The sequence below is a fragment of the Corythoichthys intestinalis genome, chromosome 17 (genome assembly GCF_030265065.1).
Source record: "Corythoichthys intestinalis isolate RoL2023-P3 chromosome 17, ASM3026506v1, whole genome shotgun sequence".
NCBI lineage: Eukaryota > Metazoa > Chordata > Actinopteri > Syngnathiformes > Syngnathidae > Corythoichthys > Corythoichthys intestinalis.
The window spans coordinates 26,834,304-26,855,866 of record NC_080411.1 but is presented as its reverse complement, the minus strand read 5'-3'; the positions used below and the strand labels follow the sequence as shown (position 1 = coordinate 26,855,866).

At 38.8% G+C, this 21,563-nt stretch overlaps 1 protein-coding gene across 2 annotated transcripts in view; it reads right to left on the bottom strand.

Moving 5' to 3' along the window:
* The window catches only part of si:dkey-112m2.1 (transmembrane protein 132C), a 357,076-nt gene that overhangs the window by 204,512 nt on the left and 131,001 nt on the right, over positions 1-21,563 (bottom strand). The window contains exons 3-4 of one of the 2 annotated variants that reach the window (XM_057818296.1): positions 14,686-14,722; positions 13,798-14,612 (exon numbers count right to left, since the gene is read on the bottom strand). In XM_057818296.1, coding sequence (XP_057674279.1) covers positions 13,798-14,594 — 797 coding nt within the window. In that variant the 5' untranslated portion in view covers positions 14,595-14,612; positions 14,686-14,722. Of the gene's footprint in view, positions 1-13,797; positions 14,723-21,563 lie in introns of both variants that reach the window. The other variant, XM_057818295.1, reaches the window with a different exon arrangement.

The window sequence follows — 21,563 nt, the reverse complement described above, 5'->3', positions numbered from 1 at the left end:
CTTTGTTGATTTACTGCTGTCTTCCCTGCTATCTTAATAACCAACACAACCCCGTGTTCAATACAAAACCCTCCTACCACAAGAAAACACGTAGGAACTAATATTCATATAGGAACTAAAGTTATACGACATAAAATATACAATATCAATGAATACTACATCACACTTGTAAAATATAAACACATAATAAAGTAAATAATAGCCCATTTAAATAAACGAAATTGAAATGAGCTAAAACACCTTTAATTAATAAGAATAATACACAGATCCTGCTTACACAATTAAATTTATTAATTTATGTGAGGCGCTTTAACTTGAGAAAATCCACCAATAAAGCTTTTGAAAACCGTTCATAAGAAAAAAAAATGATTCATTGAGGCATTTCATTTGTAAAATACATGTTAAAATCTTTGTCATTGGGATTGCTTTTCTCTTTAGCTCAGGACTTTTTTCATCTTTCTTTCAGAAAGAAAGCTGATCAATACGCGGGGTCTGAAAGGCAAATTGTTGTTGGATTATCTTTATATACCCGCTACTTTTTGAGCAGAATTCTAGCTTTGTATAGGCTAATGTTCTTATTGTTAAAAGCACAAAGGTGTGTGATAAACAACTAACACATTTATATTTTGCATTGTCTTTTTTTACTGTGCCGAAAATGAAGCGAACCGTGACCTCAAAACCGAGATTTTTGTGTACCGTTACACCCCTATTTAAAGCTACCACAATAAAACACAATGCTTAAAAGTATGAGAGGGAAACAAATGTAAAAGTCTTTTGAGGCAATGAAAGGGTAATGAAAGACTCAATAAAAACACAAAATGGACGTACCGGCACTCGCCGCTTTTAATCGATGAGTGCATGCATTGGTTGTGTCGCCACGTAGAAGGAATTGCAGAAACCCGATATTATTGGTCGAGTGACAATGACAATCTATGTCATCACCCGAGCATCCATAAAAATTGGCGTCCTCCATAGGTCAAAACGTACTAAATATTATAGATTTTTAAACCAATGGCAATATTTTATGTGTTTCTACTGACGTATAACATAGTAAAACAATTATGGATTATTAGAGCCTACAAGTCTAAGTCCGAGTTTTCCTTTAAGCATAATCCATACTTCACTTCACCCATAACAAATTGGGAGGGTTGCACCATTCAGTGTAGTTACAACCAAATTAAGAAAGTCTGGCAAATTGTTGTTACCCAACTATTGGGGGGGAAAAGTGTCGTTTCAATTCAAATTTGGTATGTAAGATCTAATGTTACAAATTTAAATCTGATAACTACAGATTTTAACCCACTTAATACGGCAGAAATGTTTTCGTTTTCCCGAAAGATGGTTTTGAGGACGATATATTTGCTGACAACGATGGAAATCTTACTGATATTATTATGAGCCAGAGGTAGAAGCTCCAGCAGACATCACGATCGCTGACGGTGATGAGATAGCAGTTGAAGAAATTGCCGTCAACATTCTTGAAAATTGGTTAGTATCTCCTAAAAAAACTCTTCAAGCAATATTCAAGACATGGTCATGGATGAGAGAAATATTTTGTTCTAGGCAAGCAGTATTTTGTTGTTTAGCTTCATCACAGCCCCTTGTCCAGGTTCATGAAAATTGCTCAGCATTTGCTGCACAAATCTCACCAACCCTCATCTAAGTGCATCCTTTTTTGAAACCTTTATATGCTAATATCCCTAAATCCACCGACAATGCTATAGTTCAGCATTTTGTGGCGGACAGTTCCCACATTGATGCCTATAGTAAATGACAGACTTTCTACACTCGTGTACCCTAGTTGACGTCATCCCCGAAAATTACCAAGAGTACCGTATCGCACCGTTAGAATTTTTATTTGTCGCTGACGGCCCGAGAGACTGATTTCAAAAATGTCTACGGAAGAAGCCATGCCGCTGCATTATTTAAAAACGGGTTTGGATTATGGAAGATTTTATTGTATATTTTTCATACCTGACGGGCGGACAGAATGGGCACAAAAATAAAAACAGGTTTGGATTATGGAAGATTTTATTGTATATTTTTCATACCTGAGCATTAGCTTTGCTAGGAAATTTCCCCTTTAAGCGTAATGTAAGAAAAGGGGACCAAATGTCCCAAAATATGCAATTACAATATAGAGCAGGGCGGTAAACCGAAAATTTACCGTTACCGAAATTCTTCACGATGACCGACGTAATTTTGACCATGTCGGTAAATTCGGTAATTTAATAAAAGAAGAAAATACAGTGGTACCTCTACATACGATCGCTTCGACACACGAACTTTTCGACATCCGACGTAAAATTTGACTCGCCATTTGTTTCTACATCCGACGACATGCTCGAAATACGACGACAATGGCAGCACCGCAGACGAATGCATGGCGGATTTTCTTGTGTGACAAATCAACACAGGTTTCAGAAAAGGTTGGTACCGGTGGTGAAACAAGGAAAAAGTTGACGCTTACCTTCTAAATGAAGATGCAAATGACAGAAAAATATGAGCGTAGTGTGGGCATCTGTGAAATGGCTCAACAATACATCTCCACGGTCCTCCTCCGACCATCGTTCGCCAGTCTTTATAAGTTAAGCTGACAATTCTTATTGTGGTAACATCTCCAGAGAAATCGCCAGCTTCGCCACGTTTTCATCATTTCTTTCACAACTTATTCAACACAAAACGCCTGCTGTCTGCCGCAATTGACGATGTTCTCAAGAAAGCATTGAAAGCGAAAGTAAACTTTCACCCGCTGCCCTCCCTCTTTGTCACGTCAGCGCCGCGGTGCCTTCAGGTACAGAAAAAAACGTCCGCCTTATTAGAACCCGTTTCGTTACACTATTACAGGAATTATTATTATTATTATATTATTAATCCGATTTTTATTTATTATTTATTTGTTTTGCTATATGTAATTGCCATTTGTAATAGTACCAGCAGTATTTTTTAAGGATTTAGTGCAGGTTTTTGGGCTGTGAAACGAATTAATGGAATTATAATGTATTCCTATGGGAAAATCCTGCTCGACATACGACCATTTCGACTTACAAACAAGCTCCTGGAACGGATTAACTTCGTATGTAGAGGTACCACTGTATAGTCTTTTCATCCCGCTTTGACTCTGTGTTGTTTGGCTATGTTCATTCCCCTTTAAGAAAACAGACAGTGTGCTTACGTTTGGAGTCACATGGTTTTCAGGAAGCCAATCAAACAGAAGCCCGGTAGGCTAACGCTACAAGTAAACGGGATGAAGTCGGGCTTAAGTTAGCTTCGCCAAATTTTCACCCGACATTAAGTAAACTCTTGACGGGTTCCAGATAGGGATGGAAAAACCGAGGCTTTCTGATACAATGAACTACTTTTAAGACAATTGCCTTAAATTGAATCACTGTTTGACACACTGCAAGAGCCCCATCTACTGGATAAACAGTGCACGTTTCTTTTTAAAAGTAAAGTTGACAAATTGCCTCAGCATTACATATCTTCAATAGAATTAAGTGGATGTCCTCTATTTCAACCAGGAGATCGTGTCGTCATTAAGTGTGATTTACACAATTAAAGTTAACCTCTTTAAGCCTGTGTCATTGCTTTTGTCTGTGAAGATGTGTTCAAAGCAGTATTTGTAATACACAACAGTGGTAGTCTTGTAAGTGGCTCGTCCTAGATGACGGGGAGTAACTATGTATTTATTTTTTGTAAAAATTACAGTACAGTAAGCACAGTGCTTGGGAACAGGAATATTATTTATTGCATACTGTAAGGATTTCCAAAATCATAAGATGTAAATAATTGAGCCGAATAAAAGAAAGGAAAGGTTTGTGAAACATTTTATTTTTTAATTAAGTATAATTTCTGGGGGACGGGTGGATGTGTCGTATTTGTATCTATTCTAAATATCCAAACGTATGCCACTATCTAGTGTATAACAATGCGGAATGAATTTAATGAAATTCAAGTGATGATATTTTTCAAGTCATACAAGCTGTTATAAATATTCACACAAGGATTCTTATTGTTTACAAGATTTTTTTTAATACTTAATTTTTAGACTGCATGTTCAATTGTTAAATTGAAAGCTGGTAAATTTAACGAGAAACTGTTCATTTGTATTTCATGCATTGATTCAAATTTTCAAATTATATAACAGTTTGCTTGGGCGAATTTATCGTCATTTATCGTTATCGAGGTAAATCTGCTCAATTTATCGTGATACGTACTTAAGGCCATATCGCCCAGCCCTATTACAATATAAGCTTATGCTCATTTCAACCTCTGGAAAAAGCACAACAATATCCACAATTCTTCATTTCATGGCCTTTTTAATCTGGTAAACTTTGTTCTCACTCATGTTTCCATGTATTGACAAATTTTTGGTTCCAGAAATGTCATTACTGAAATTACCTGATTAAAAAAAAAAAAAGTTTTTCTTTGATAAATCTAATAAATACAAATTAGTATATAAGTACCCCCGTGCGTAACAAAGTTAACTGAGGGAATGTACAGAATAACACTGGTAGAGAATAACACCTTATTTTGAACGGTGATTTTATGTGTACACAAGGCATATAATGAATTCCGCGAGTCTGTGCGATAAAAGCGATGCCCAGAATGAGCTAACATGGGTTTATCCAGGAGTGTAATTACCAAGTTTGGTAAGGTTGCAGTAAAGTACTTCACAGAATAGTCTGCAATTTTCAAACACTTTGAAGTTGAATGTTTTGGCGGCTAATGAGGTAGTTTTGGTTGCATTTGAAGTGTTCACTCTCCTCAAGGGAAAAATGAAGAATAACTTCTGAACAACTGGTCCAACACGAAAGTGCAAGAAGAAAATACGGACCTTCAAGTCCCAATTTACACTTGCTGGGTGCATTGTGTGAGTAACGCATGGGGAACGCCAACACTTCATGGAGTTCATCATCATTTGAGTGAAAGGAAAAGCAACGGAGCTCTTTTGGCAGATTTCCTGCTCGCACAGGGATGACAAATTGCCGAGGCACCATGTCACAGCACTACTTTGAGGACGCTAACGGATTCATCTTTCATGATTTAGATCTCAGGCGTACAGCATGCCCAGCGGAAACATTCCATACGCCATCATTTGCATCAAGCAACACAAAGCAATTAGGGTCTTTTTGAATCATATTTCATAAGAGACAAGGCTCGATGGATCAGTGACAGCAGCTTTGGTGTAGAATCACCTCAAACAGACTGTGCTCAGAGAGGAAAATTGCAAGAGCAATTTATTAAGCAATTCACCAAAATTGCACAAAGCTACAATTATTGTAGGCTATTGGCCAGTCAAAAGAAATCATTACATTTTAAAAATGTTTGCCGTGAGCACAGAAGTTCTGACAACAACTGTCATGATCCTCATCTGTTAAATCTTTCAGGGACTGTTTTCAGAAGGATAATTAATCTAATTGTGTCAATTAGCAGTAAGATTAAAAGCCCTATATACATATATAGGGATCTTACAGAATTGATTTCAATATATATGGCGGACAACACTCAGGTTACTTGAAGTTCCGCTGTGAGACCTCCAATTTGGCCAAATTTCAAAATTGTCCGAAATGCATGTTGGATACATCATTGGAAAGCTTAAAAACTAATAAGAGGGCATTTTTGACACCTTTAAAGTATGTCAGATCAGGTGAGTGAAAAATAGACATTTTTGAGACTTGAAATTTTCTTTAAGTTTCTCATTTAAAAAAAAGTTTTGGACACCCATCCTGGTACATAATAAATAACAAACACTTCAAGATGATCCCCCTTTGTCTACTCCAGTCTTTGTACAATAATAAAGGACATTGACTTGTGAGTAAATGTGGATTTAATTTAGTCCTGTGTTTTATTTTGTAAATAAAAATTGCATACGGATTTGATTAGGCCTGATTTTAATCTGTGCAAAGAAAAAAAAATGAGGGGAACTTTAGGGGTTAAATTCCAATACCATAATTTTTTTAATGTTTGCAGTGGTCTTTTAAACTATTTTTTCAATTATGATTAAAGAACATGAATGCAAGATACTGAGAACAAAAAGCTTCATACACATAAAGGGAACATACTGTATAAATGTGAGTACCAAAACACTATTTACTGTATTTAGCCTTGAAGCATAGAACCTAGGCTTTAAAGTTTAAGCATGTAATGTATCGATTACATCAATATCATCCCATAATAAGCAATCCAAACGTCAACAAGGGTCAAAAAGATAATGGACAGAATGTTAGTCATTTAGCCCGCTGTGTCCATAATTCTCGGGCTAGCGTTCAACTGCAATGTATATCTTTTTGTGGCTTTCTCGAGGAGAGAGCATGAGAGAGCATAATTAAAGACACCATGATTTTAATGAGTTATTATTGCGTACTTACCTTGTTTCGGTCCAAAAAGTCCGTGTAGCATGTATCACCGAGTGCCAAGAGACGAATGTGAATAGCCATGCTAACATAATAAGGATCGCAATGCAGAATTCACAGACAACAAGGAGTGGTTGATGTTTTTTTTTTTTTTTCAAATATTTACCCTTTTAAACTTTTTTTCTTCAATTTTTCTTTGTTTGTAATGATTATCATCTGATATATCGAGAATTGTTTTTTAAACTAAATAATAGACATCATTTAATGATTCCAAGCTAAAAATGATAGACATTTCGAATAATAAATATGATTACTGACCTCCTTTTTATGGCTGGGTTGAAACAAAAGTGGTTGTGCGGTGTTTGTAAACAGGGGTCTCCAGAGTGAAATGGACAAATTAAAAATAGACCGGGGGCATAATGCGCCATGGAACTGCTATGGCAGCATATAGACATATTGTTCTATCAAACACAACAGTTCTTTTGGCTTAAAATACTGCCGTTTATTTTAAAGAGAGGTACAAGAGAAGAAACTGTTTTTTCAGCCTTGTCTGTGTTTTCCTATACGTATAGCCAGAAAGATAGCAGTGTTCCATTGCATATGACTATTTACAGACACTTGCTGAGTACCACCAGTTAATGGCAGGAATAAACCATACCGGCGTCTGTCTGTATGGAAAACACGAAGAAGAAAAAAAGAACAAACATCCCCCCCCCCCCTTGTTCCTACTAACCATGAATACACAATATGCTTTAAATTTAATCTTTAAAACGAGAGAAAGCTGAGAAAATGTTGGCTAACTGTGATGAAGGGATTGTTGACCTTAAAATGTTTAGCGCGGCAAGTAAAGTACACTGGGGTGTGCGCCGGTATACGAACATGGACTTATACTCTACTCGAATGGTTTATTTATTGTGGTCCTTTTGACATTCACGCGCAACAACAAAGGCAAAGGACCACAACTGTGGGGCTTGATGTACAAATGGGCAATGGCTGTGACAGAATAAAATGGAAGTGAAAACTTGCACAACAGAGCGCAACATGTGTTCATTTCAAACTCGGGCTGGAAAACATACTTACAAATGTTTGACTAAAGCCTGAGTTATGCTTCTGCGCTGCGGTGATGGCGAAGTGACTACGGCGTCAATGATTGTTTTGCGGTGAGGGAACGTGTTGCTCTGTAATTCACCGCCAAGCTACTAGAGGGGTGTGGCATTGTATTTGTCCGGTTTTGGGGCATGCTGCTCGACATCCTCTAGTTTAACGGAGAAAAAATAAACAATGCAAGATGGGACGCTTGAATGTGGCTCTTCAGCTCATTAACATTGAATAAATGTTGATCATCCAAATGTTGAGGTGCAGGCAACGCAGAAGACTGTTTCGAGGCGGTCTGTCCGACTTTTGATGCCGCACAGAGAGGTCCAGCCTCGGGTGGAAACCAGCAAGCTGTGGCGGCTAGTTTCAAACTGGCGTCGAGCACTGCCTCCAGCGTTTTGTCCAAGGTCTGCAAAACCCTCCAGCCCGATTTGTTTGCCATGTCATACAACCAGCCAGTCGGAAGCATTAGCAGATTTCTGAAATGCTATGGAATTTCCCAAAGTGCGTTGGAAGCCTTGATGTGAACATTATCATAAAATGACTGAGGCGCTCTCAATCAGCGATGATGTATCGAGTGTGAACTGTCTGTTGCTGAAAATTAAACATCAAAAGACCACTACTGACACCAAACCTGTGCTTTGTTCTTCATATACTTGAAGTGTGACACGTAAATAAGTCAGACTCACAGCAAACATATGTACACGATAAATGATGAAGTGTACCAACCAAAAATACGACATAAAGTGATAAAAAGCTGGCAGTTTTTGGCCAACTGAGTCACCTCTTTGTGTGGCCATTCGATTCCGAACACACACATACTTATCTCAGTGGTTCTTCCATTTTTTTTTTTTTCTTATTCAGTCGCTTGCTGACCTCCAGCCCCGTATTTCCAGCAATCTCCTCCCAGGAATTGCTTGCCATTTGGCAATCTTCATAATGTCTTGGCGAGACATTGTAGAAGTTGTCGTACTTGTTCTTTGCTGATAGTCTCGTCGGCTTGGTCCATTTTTGCGTGTAGCAAAATCATGTTTGACAGTGGCGGTGATTTTGCGCTGAACCGGAAACAACAGTCTGAGCGGACCAATCACAGTCCATTCCCGCCACGTCATATGCGTCGACGTGACACGAAGTCAAAAAATTCTAGAGGGGCACGTTAGGCTACGGCGGAGGTTCGTAAATTGGGTCTTCCTTGACGGCGCAGGTCTGATGCGGAAGCATAACTCGGCCTTAATGTGGTCCTTCGATATCAAGGATTTCATCCATCAGAGGTTACCACTATATCTAATTGTGGGAGAAGAGTGTCAAACATTTTTTTCACCATTTCAATTTACCTAATTATTTGTCCACGGCGCCACTATATAAGAACTTGAGCCTCTTTTTGCATTTGTGGGTAACATTTCCAATTGCAGTTTGTAAATAGCTTAACACAGGTGGGACTGTTCTACAGTTCCTTATTTTCACATTATGAAAAAGCCCTGTGATAACGTAGTAGGATAAACTGGACTGTATGCGAGTCATTCCACCAAAACCAGACAGTTCTTGCACAGTGACCAATGAGACCTGAAATTTGTGTATTTTTTCATTTAAAATAAAAACAAAGACCTAAGGAAAGCATTTGGTAGATTTTTTTTAAAAATCAATACATAAAACATATTGAAACAATAGTGTATTTAACTTTGGGGATTAAATACATAGGTTGATTTTTTTTTTTTTTTTTTTTTAAATAACATGGTCACCACCTTGTTACCAGGTCACGTTGGATAAGGCGGGAAAGTCAACTGTTGATAGAGGAGGCGTTAACATAGCGCAAAAACAAATTTGCATTTTTTTCTTTACAAAAACAACGACATTTTCTAAAATTCAATTTGAGGTCGAAAATGAAGATAATTATGAGTTTATGATAGTGCGTGCCCAGCGAGAAAAAGTTACATGCATATTTAGACCGTGGAAAACTTCAGATAGCTTGCATTGTAGCCATATTATTGTTTGTTGTTGCTGTTGAGTTGCTGCCGTGCAGTGCGCTGTTGAATGTTTGTGTGCAATTATTTTGAGGGTTGTGAAAAGTGGGTGTTAAAGAGAGGCTTATTGGACCTTTTAGTTTTCAAATGGGTTTGTATATCATCTTGCATCTCATCTTGCATTATAATTAGGGCTGTCAAAATTATCGCGTTAACGCGTGGTAATTAATTTTTTTAATTAATCACGTTAAAATATTTGACGCAATTAACGCACATGTCCCGCTCAGAAAGTATTCTGCCTTTTGGTAAGTTTTACAACAAGGCTTTTTGTGCTGCCTAACAGCGAACTCTTGTGGTCGCTTTGCGACATGGTTTATTGTTTTCTTGCCAGTTCAGTATGGCTGCACGACGTCTCGGGCTGACGCCTACGTTGTAATGTTGTGCTTATATGATCCTTGGACAAGATTTGTCTGTAAGTATGGTTGTTGTAAAGAATGTACATATTATGTTAGTAAGCGAAATGTTATATTTTTTGTATGAGACGCTTTTTGTTCATGTTTAGTGAACCTGTATAGCGTGCTAAGCTAACGTTGCTGCTAATGCAATGCTTTTGTACTTTTTTTTTGTAGTTTTACGACGGTCTAAAGAGGACAATGGTTTGAGGCTATTTTATTAATAAATCAGATGAAAAAGGAAGAAGTCTGATTATTAAGGCGTCGTTCACTAGCTGTCTAGCTTTGGAAAAAGTAGACGCTTCGGAGTGAGGACAGCATAGACAGATTTAAATGACAGTAGAGTGAAATGCCCACTACAGTCCTTATGTACCGTATGTTGAATGTTTATATCCATCTTGTGTCTTATCTTTCCATTCCAACAATTTATTTTACAGAATATATATATAATTTACAGAAAAATATGGCATATTTTATAGATGGTTTGAATTGCGATTAATTACGATTAATTAATTTTCAAGCTGTAATTAACTCGATTAAAAATTTTAATCGTTTGACAGCCCTAATTATAATACATAAGCGCTTTTATTTCCAAGACAAAAAGTCCAACACACACTGGAGGTGAAATAGAACGCTGTTTTTGTAGTAGCTAGTACATAAACTAACGAGCATGCGTGTGTACTGCCATTATGAATGCATTGCAGGGAGCATGGCAAATTTGGACCAAAACAGCTGTTTTTGATTGGGGAAAAGCATAATAAGATACTTAGCACCCCCTGCTGTGAGTGACTTCCAGCGTCCCTGCGTTCACATCAGAAACCTAGCCTGTGAGGTTTCGATCCTGAACTTGTGTTCGAGTGTCCTGTATTAGGTACTTCTATTTAGTAGGTATATAGAAAATAGCTTAAAGGTGACCATGTCAATAAATAAAATGTAATTTTACGTAAAGAAAACAAATATGGCACTCAAATCTCACCAGCACCACTTCACTGGTGTTTGTCATTTCATTTGGAAAAAAACAAGTACTCCATCTGCGAGTAAGAGCTTTGCCTGTCATTTTCACTAAATACACTGAGGCTATCTGTTCAATCTGAAATTAACAATCAGAAGAATATGCATGGTTGCAGCTCAGCAGGTAAATGGCTTAAATAAAGTTAGGCAGTAGACTCGTGGTGTCGCGGCAACTTCACTTATGATCGAGTGTCGTGTGACAAATCAAAAGCTTATCGTACATACATATTCTAATCTGGCATGCCGCACACTAATCCACACATTTGCCCACTGCTGATAATTCGGATGAAGCAGAGAGAAAAAAAAAAACTAAAAAACCCCTGTGCGGAACAGTTTATTATTTGTAACAATTTTGTGCCTAACATTGGGCACCAATGATAGTCGTAATAGTTTTAAAAGCTAGAGCTGGCAAGACACACTACAGTTCACTGTGGTTACTATAAAATTTTCTCATCTTTGCCACAGAAATGAGAGAGAAAATAATGTTTGGTAACAATTTATCTACTCACAGCATTTCGAGTGGAAGTCAGACAACACTTTGGACTGGTTGCCAGTTAACCATATAATAATTCAGAATGTGGCACGAAGCGCAATCCAACTGGAATGTATGACTACTTCTAATTATTTTCAAAATGAATACATAAAATGCCAAAATAAAGAACAGAAAAAAATAGAGACCACCATCGTTGTCATGTTTGCAGTATTCTTTCATTGTTACTCTGACCCATACCAGACCTTAACCGCTTGATAAAAAGATAATTTGCATTGTAACTCACTTATGTGGCATAAATGCTGACAAACACAGCTTTTTATCTCACCTACACAAATAGTGGCATTTCACTACCTGATTAGTTTAGCACTGTCCCCAGAGTCATTTTCCATGAGTCACAACAATTATTCAGTAGGCTACATCAGTGATTTTCCCTTGCAACAACGCAATTTCACATAATTTAAAAACTGTAAATGTCACTGGGCTAGGCTAAATCTGTGGTTGTTTTTCAAACTTCTGCTAAATCATTTTTAATTGTTTGCAATATGGTTACTGCTGAAATTACTTTTTGGAGGATCAGAATGATGCAGTGTTAAGTTTAGCATGCACTGCACAACTCCAACACACTTCTTACTGCCTGAGACGGAAAGCCAAAGCAAGTACGTGTTCACACTTTCAAGACCAAATGTGGGCAAAATATGGCTCGTGGGCCACATCCGGCGCATCAAGTCTCTAACCGGCCCTCACAATCTTAATATAGACTTAATAAAATGGAAAATATGTGATGATGATGCAATTTTAAAAGTATTAGTTTAGTTTAGTTAGTAGTAGTAGTTTATTTTGATGTGCATATGTATGAATGGTACAACCGAGAAGGAGCTTAATGGTATGTGTTAAAAGAGTATCAAGTTATACTTCACATAACTATGATGACAAGGCAAGGTTTTGTTTGGAATGTATTTTCTTTCCAATTCTAACAACATAGTGGTATGCCATATGAATCCAATGCAGTGTTTTTCGACCTTTTCTGAATCCCGGCACGTTTTTACATAGGAAAAAATGTCGTGTCACACCACAAACCAAAAATGTTCCAAAATTACTTCCTGTATAGTATATTTGGTTATCCAATAATTTCTCAATATTTATCCTAACTTAGTGTGACTTAAGCCTGTTTAGATGAACACAAAGCCGATATCCCGTCTGGAATTGAAGAAACATGCACACAAAACTCTTCTGCAACAGCTCTATGCCTCTCTGTTTTTATTCATTCATTTATTTATTTATTTATTTATTTATTTTATCGAAGTTAGGCTTAAAAAGCTCAGACTTATCAGACAGGGGGACTTTAGCAATGACGAGTGTTTAGTTTGGAGATGACGTTTAACCTTGCTTGGCACCATGGCACTGTTGGAGAGTTTCTTGTGTCGCATTCAAAAACTGGTCGGATTTCTAGCCATCCATCAGCCACCTTGCTGTCCTCGAGAATGTGTTGGAATAAAACACAGGGAGGATTGACGGTCGTCACATATGGAAAGGACACTTTCGTGTATATCGACACTTGAAGAGTCTAATCCAATGATGTACAGTAGACGAGCTGGGGTCCACATTGTCGCGGACAGCAAGCTAGCTTGAAATCCGAGCAGTTCTTGAACGCGACACAAGCAATACCTTGCACATTTTCACACAACCGAAACCCTCTACCGAGTCCTTCCTTTCTTCCTTCTGCGACGCCGAAAAAAAGGCGATATTGGATAATTTCTCGCAGCACACCTGACAATCTCTCACGGCACACTATCCGCGGCTCACCGGTTGAAAAACACTGATCTAATGTAAAGTACATAAATGCACTGAATGGAAAAGTTGAGGTGGCGTGGCCATGGAAAACAGTTCCATTTTCTTAAATTGCCTTTAAGAAAAATAAATTGCCCACTTTGTCCAGACCAGCTGAAAGCCTTGGCTGATAATGATTATGTCACCATATTTAAATCGGTGGTGTTCCACTTTATGCCTTTGAAATATGTGTTCAAATTGTTGTTGACTGTACAACTAAACCAAGAAGACATAGTTCCAGTTAATGCTACACACAGAGCTTTCAAGAGAGTGACATGCTTCTCTGTGAGACGTCTCTGTGGAGCAGCATCATGCAGTATGATTCATATTATGTTGGCAGTACATCCAACTTGCACAGATATAGACAATGTCTCAAAGTTCAGAAAACAACTGAAATTAAACTCTCTCCGAGACACGACGATGGACATTTGAGAGCCGCTTTCGGGTATAGTCACATCAAACTGACTTGTAAAAGGGAAATTGGACTTCAGGGCTTTCTGTCACTCCTCACTGTTTAATTCACAACGAGGAAATCTTGAAGCGACTAAATTGGCTTGAAACAGGATTAACATGCACATTGTTACCATAGATGAATCGCTTACCTGAGAGTGAAGATCTGCACTGTAGAAAGGGCAGACAGAGCCAAAAAAGCTGAAAGAGTTTCTCTCTGTCGGATAGGTTTTGAGGGTACCATGACCAAAAAGTTGCTGTCCAGTTTGAGTTCCGATAGTGGCTGAAAGAGCCTAACGCTCCCGATACGTTGCATAGGTGTGTGCCCAGCAGAATAGCCTCGGGGACCCCGTTGCTCCATACGAATAGCACTGCCTTTTCGTGAGTCCTCAGCATTGCAGTCCTCAGTGTTGGTAGTTTGAACAATGTAGTAAAGCTCCACAGGAGTTCCTTGTGTCTGGTCTGATACCTTCTGCCTACCTGGTCTGACAGTGGGTGGACTGAACCAGCTTGCGAGGGGTTCCAGCTCAGCAACACAAATTCCCAGTTCCCCTTTCAGCCTGCATGCCCCCCTCACCTCTTGAGTCTCATGAAATGCAAACATCCTGATGCAGGGCAGCTTTTGAATGGCACTGTAATCATCCCAGTCCCTGCCTGCAATGTAGAACAACACTTGGACTTTCGGCCAGCTGGGGTGGACCCTTTCATTAATGATGTAAGTATGAACTTTCCAGTTAAATGTAAAAAGTGGTAACAGCGACGGAGATGTTGGAACTGATGATAGACTGAAAGGGGGCATATTAAATGGCCCGGGTTGCGTCTGAAGCATCTCTAGCGGGATAGGCTGCTGCACGGACAGTGGCCCGTAGCTAGCATTGACAAAGGGCATCTGCCGAGCCTGGTGGATGAAGAAGGACTCTGTACGAGCCTGCAGGCTAGAATTCCTCATTAAATCCTGGTTTGCCTCCTGTAGGAAGAAAGCTGACTCAGCATTAAGGATCCGGTAGCTGACAGGCAGATAGATTGGCATAGCGTTGTACCTCTGTAGGCCCTCCAGGATGGCCTTGCTGTCCACCACTAAAACAAACAGAAGACACAGAAACAAGAGACGTTATCTATTGCTCCTTTGTTTCAATAACTGGATTTGAGAAGGCATTTACCATACATCTGTAATATAGATGTAATATTACATCCATAGAAATGCTTGTATAGGTCTTTTACCTGAAAGCGACACTTTCTAATCATTATCAACACAACCCCAGCCAGGCATGAAATTAAAAGAAAATATGAGGGGAAAAAAAAGTAATTGACGACCTTGAAAGGAACAGTTCCTATCAACCATAACATTTACATGCATTTCCTGCAACCTGAGGAAATCATACAGCTCATCAATTGTATTGGACAATGTTAAATACTCAGTAGGATTTGTTTGGAAAGATAATTTTCCTGAGCTGCAGTGCTTTGTGTTTCAGCTCACTATAAAACACTTCCACTCACCTGCTTATCTATCCCGATCTCAGTCCACCTGATTATTTTATGCTAAAGCAATGTGAAATGGCTCCTTTCTACACCCCACTTTATTTTAGTATTCTCGTCAATCTCTTCAGCACTGTCAAGGGCGGAGACTTGCTTACAACTGCATGGTTAGATTATGCATGTTTCCCTAATATCTTAAAACCATTTTGTGTTTGCACAGCAAACGTGATCTGCATCGAAACAAACTATTATTTTCCCAACAGTTTGACATATGTACAAAGGAAACCGATTAAAACAGTCTTAGGAGAGGCAGTTTAGCACCAATCATTTGGAAGAATAAGAAAAATCCTCTTCCCTCTCTAGAATTTTAAATTGCGGCCGCATATAAAATTATGGTTGTTTGATGGATACCAGCAAGTGCGTTTTTATTCTGAAGCATACATATTGCACATTTTACTGACCAAAAGGTCAGTAAAAGTTTTTCAATTTTTCAATAATCAACGTGGGGAGTAACTGTTCAGGCCACCAGTCCATTCAAAAGTTCGCCTGGTTCAGACTTGATTTTTAAAAGCTTTCTATGCCTTTTACAGCAATGGAGTCAAATGAGTTTCTCTGTGGATGACTTACAGAATAAATATCTTAACCTTGTGCATCCGTTTTAACTCACAATTTCTGGGCATAATGAAGCAGCAAAGACTTTTTCCAGAATATTACACAGGTCAGACCTTAGATTCAAGCAGGGCCAGCAAAAAAAAAAAAAAAAAAAAAAAGCAGCAGCTTAGTTTTATTTCTCAATAAATGCACACTTAATGAGAATATGGCCTTTGTCTCAAGCTCTGCTTTGAGACTGGCTACTGGCTTTATACATGATAAACAAGCCCTGGCCAGAACCTAATTACAGACCTCTCATTCACTATAAAATATGCATCAGTAATACATTTCAAGCATGAGTGACAAAGACATGCAAATAATAAGCATGAAAAATAAATACAAATTATCTGAACTCATTTCATCGTCTTTAATCCGTATTCATGCCATATGCTCTTTTTTTCTAACTACTGTAGTATTAAAGTTCATCCCGATGAGTAAGTGTAACCAGGGAATAAAAAGGCTTTCTTTCAGCCAGAGAGTATTTTGTGATTGATGGCAGAGTATATATAGTTTGCTGCCAATAATTTGAAAGATGACAAAATGGGGCTCAATGTCAAGAGAGCAAGCAGCTCTAGTTGGTGCTGGATCATGCTTGTGGTGCTGGGAGATTATTTCCCTGCCGCTCGGTTTCTCCGGGGGATGTGACACACTGTCCTAATTCCGATTTACTGACACAGATGAAGCAAAATATCCTTTACAGCTGGAAACCAGTCAAAACAATTTTAACTCCAAATTTGATCTTTTTTTTTTACTCCGCAAAGATTGTTATAAAACAGGCAAAGTGCATTTTGCTGCTGCGAGTTATCCTTGAATTTCGTGTCAGCAGCTACTGTACTTGTAAATCATGTATGCTGTCGGACTGCTTCTACAAATGAAAAAGGAAACGATTTGTGGAGATAAGTTAACCTCCTGTGATAAATCTAGGTTGTAAAACTCCTGTGAGGAGAGCATTGCTGGGCGCTGAAAAAACACCACTACTCAGGCAGAAGAGTATCAGGAGTAGGTTATCGAATTTGCGTAGCTGGGGTTGCTGAGCTCCAGCATAACAAACATTTGTGAGTGACATAAACACAGACAGAAATAATGTTTCTTCAGTCCCATTTATTATCTCTGCTTTCAATCGCCTCTTTCCTCCAGCGAGTAAGTATTTAGTCAACCACCAGTTGTGCAAGTTCTCCTACTTGAAAAGATTAGAGACTCCTGTTATTGTCAACATGGATAAACCTCAACCATGAGAGACAGAATGTGGGAAAAAAATTGAAAATCACATAGTTTGATTTTTAAAGAATTTATTTCCAAATTAGAGTGGAAAATAATGATTTGGTCACCTACAAACAAGCAAGATTTCTGACTGTCAAAGAGGTCTAACGTCTTCTAACGAGGCTCCACTCGTTACCTGTATTAATGGCACCTGTTTTAACTCATCGGTATTAAAGACACCTGTCCACAACTTCAGTCAGTCACACTCCAAACTCTACGATGGCCAAGACCAAAGAGCTGTCGAAGGACACCAGAGACAAAATTGTAGACCTGCACCAGGCTGGGAAGACTGAATCTGCAATAGGTAAAACGCTTGGTGTAAAGAAATCAACTGTGGGAGCAATTATTAGAAAATGGAAGACATAAAAGACCACTGATAATCTCCCTCGATCTGGGGCTCTATGCAAGATCTCACCCTGTGGCATCAAAATGATAACAAGAACGGTGAGCAAAAATCCCAGAACCACATGGGGGGACCTAGTGAATGACCTACAGAAAGCTGGGACCACAGTAACAAAGGCTACTATCAGTAACACAATGCGCCGCCAGGCACTCATATCCTGCACTGCCGGATGTGTCCCCCTGCTGAAGAAAGTACACATCCATTCATTGTGTCAAAGTGTCATTTTGTCAGTGTTGTCCCATGAAAAGATATTCTTAAATATCTGCAGAAATGCAAGGGTTGTACTCACTTTTGTGATACACTGTACAGTTGTGGTCAAAAGTTTACATACACTTGTGAAGAACATAATGTCATGGCTCTCTTGAGTTTCCAGTTATTTCTACAACTCAGAATTTTCTCTGTTAGAGTGATTGGAACAGGTACTTCTTTGTCACAAAAAACATTCAGAAAGTTTGGTTCTTTTATGACTTTATTATGGGTTAACAGAAAAAGTGATCAAATCTGCTGGGTCAAAAATATACATACATGGATCTGAAAAGGCAAATCATTGACTTGAACAAGTCAGGAAAGTCACTTGGAGCCATTTCAAAGCAGCTGCTGGTCCCAAGAGCAACAGTGCAAAAGATTGTTTGTAGGTATAAAGTGCATGGCACTGTTTTGTCACTGCCACGATCAGGAAGAAAACGCAAGCTATCACCTGCTGCTGAGAGAAAATTGGTCAGGAGGGTGAAGATTCAACCGAGAATCACCAAAAAGCAGATCTGCCAAGAATTAGAAGCTGCTGGAACACAGGTGTCAGTGTCCACAGTCAAGTGTGTTTTGCATCTCCATGGACTGAGAGGCTGCCGTGCAAGAAGGAAGCCCTTGCTCCAAAAGCGGCACCTTAAGGCTCGACTGAAGTTTGCTGCTGATCACATGGGCAAAGATAAGACCTTCTGGAGCAAAGTTCTGTGGTCAGACGAAACAAAAATCGAGCTGTTTGGCCACAATGCCCAGCAATATGTTTGGAGGAGAAAAGGTGAGGCCTTTAACCCCAAGTACACCATGCCTACCGTCAAGCACGGTGGTGGTAGTATTATGCTGTGGGGCTGTTTGCTGCCAATGGAACTGGTGCTTTACAGAGAGTAAATGGGATAATGAAGAAGGAGGATTACCTTCAAATTCTTCAAGATAACCTAACGTCATCAGCCCGAAGATTGGGTCTTGGGCGCAGTTGGGTGTTCCAACAGCACAATGACCCCAAACACACATCAAAAGTGGTCATGGAATGGCTAAATCAGGCTAGAATTAAGGTTTTCTAATGGCCTTCCCAAAGTCCTGACTTAAACCCCATTGAGAACTTGTGGACAATGCTGAAGAAACAAGTCCATGTCAGAAAGCCATCAAATTTAACTGAACTGCACCAATTCTGTCAAGAGGAGTGGTCAAAGATTCAAACAGAAGCTTGCCAGAAGCTTGTGGATGGCTACCAAAAGCGCCTAATTGAAGTGAAAATGGCCAAGGGACATGTTACCAAATATTAGCGCTGCTGTATGTATATTTTTGACCCAGCAGATTTGATCAGATTTTTCTGTTCACCCATAATAAAGTCATAAAAGAACCAAACTTCATGAATGTTTTTTGTGACAAAGAAGTATCTGTTCCAATCACTCTATCAGAGAAAAATCTGAGTTGTAGAAATAACTGGAAACTCAAGAGAGCCATGACATTATGTTCTTCACAAGTGTATGTAAACTTTTGACCACAACTGTATGTCCATTTGTTTGTGAAACGAGTTCAGTTCATTGCCACCGCAGAACATTTATATTCCAACTGTTCTCGAAAGCCTAAGCTTAAAAAATGCTGCGAAATTATAGTTCATATTTGAGAAAACTCGTATCTCAAGGCACCACTTCATACTATTTTTTTTTTTGACGCAGTAAATTCCATTTCTTATTCTATGGTGATCACTTAAAAACCATTTACGAGTGTTCAAAGAATAACTTGAAGGGTGTTTATGTTTGGAAGTTCCACTCTAATAAGTCCAGTTGTATTAAAAAATGTGTCGATGCCCAAGGGACATGTGTTTAGCTTCAAATCCAATCACCTGTTCTCATCCCTTGTGACCAAAGTAGAAATATAATCCTCTCATCTTGCCTCGCCCATTCATCTCATCCCGTCCTTATCCTCCACCATGTGCGCATCTTCACAAGAACTCTCTGATCAAACATTTGAAGTTGTCCTAACTTTAACATATTCACCAAACAGATTATGTTACGTGTGAGGGAGCTGAGTGCATGGAAGCGAGCAGTAAGGGGGAGAAGAGGGTATCGAAATTGCATGGCGTGAAGATTTGATGAAAGCGTACATTGTTCACACCTTGAGTGATCCTTCAACAATTAGGATGTGTTGTCTTATGAACAACACACCCATGGATCATTGCCCACTGTTTGTGAGCCATATTTTTATACTGGGAAAAACATGAAGCAGACTAAGAAATTAGAAACTGTATTTTCCTATTAGCATCAATATCAGCTTCAATAACAAGAAAGCAATTAAATGTGTTTTCTCATCTGTAGCATGATTGTTTTGCTTTGCAGCTGGGAATGCAGAGGAAGATTTTTAAAATTCTGTCCTACCATTTGTATTTTAACCTGAACGTTTGAGAAGGTGTGACACAAAACAAAAACCAGGCGCTCAAATAGCCTGCGTATCTTGGGAGATTAAGCTCAGTGAGCAGGCGAGTGATCAAATCCCCAAAAATGTTTTGTTTTGTAATTGGAGCTTTTGAATAGTCTCAGTGTTCCGAGAAAAAAAAAAAAAAAGACAAAGTGAATGCTGACTATAAAGCGATAGTTCTTTTAGCTGGGGTGAACAAATTTTGTATGCTTTTGATTATAATAAGTGTCCCATTTGGTGACATTGTTTACCTATTTTTCTTCGACCCTTCACTCTGCTCTTCAACTACACCCACCTCATTGACTATGTTTAACTCAGGTTAAGGTCAATATTAAAGACATTCGGAATCACCTGTTTACATGCACTTGTGTACAGAGTCGTAAATCAATCATCATATTCTGTGTCATCACATACAGAAACCATGCCAGTTTGTTCCTTCTGTCTGCCCTTTTATGTTCAACTGCATTTTCTTAACCACAATGGGAGCATGGCACATTAAAATTGGGGTTTTAAATGTTTACAAGGCCTTGGGTAACCAAGTTACTGCCAAAAACCTGATTTGAAAGGGTTATTACTTATTAGCGTGATGTAAATGTGGCTTTACATTACTGTCCCTGTAGCACAAGTGTTCCTAATCAGCTACTGTATCAGAGCCTTATTCAAATGCAAAAAACATTAGCACGTTTTTGTGTGTGTTTGGACTGGAAAAAAACCTAAGACTTGGCATTGATTCAAATTCTTTTCATGTGGGTTGTAGCAACATTTTTAAACATTATTTACCGTATTTTTCGGTATTTAAGTTGCAGGGTTTTTTTGCATAGTTTGGCTGGGGGTGCGACTTATGTGTGAAATTAACACATTATGATATCATTTCACATGTTATTTTAGTGTTATGGAGTGACACTGATGGTTTGGTAAACTTGATAGCATGTTCTTTATGCTATAGTTATCTGAATAACTCTTAATAGCTATGGCCACGTTCGCGTTCTGCCTTTGGCAATGTGTGTTCAACTGTATTACTGACTTTTTTATTTTGAAATGCATGCTTTTAGTTTGTGGCGTTTTCACTCCCACGTGAGGGCGCACTCGCACTTGTTTACGTGAAGAAGACCGCTCACACGCCAGAAGACTGACAGCTACGCAGCTTGAGTGAGTGGGCGAGTTAGCGAGAGAGAAACACGGCTGCGAACCTACGTTCATTGTTTATGCTTGTAAAATATCACTACAGAGGGAACGCCTGTGTGTATCATCTTTTCTGTTGTTGATGTCTGTTTTCCACCCGCGATCGGACACTTAAAGCCAGTTGTGTGGTTGTTTGAACGATGTGCTAATGCTAGCAAATGCATGCTAACCGTTTGTGTCATTGCTGTAACAGCACCTAATTATCATTTATTTACGTTGATGCGAACCTGTTTGGTATCGAGGACGAAATTGATCCTGCAAATTATACGGACGTCAAGCATCGTCATT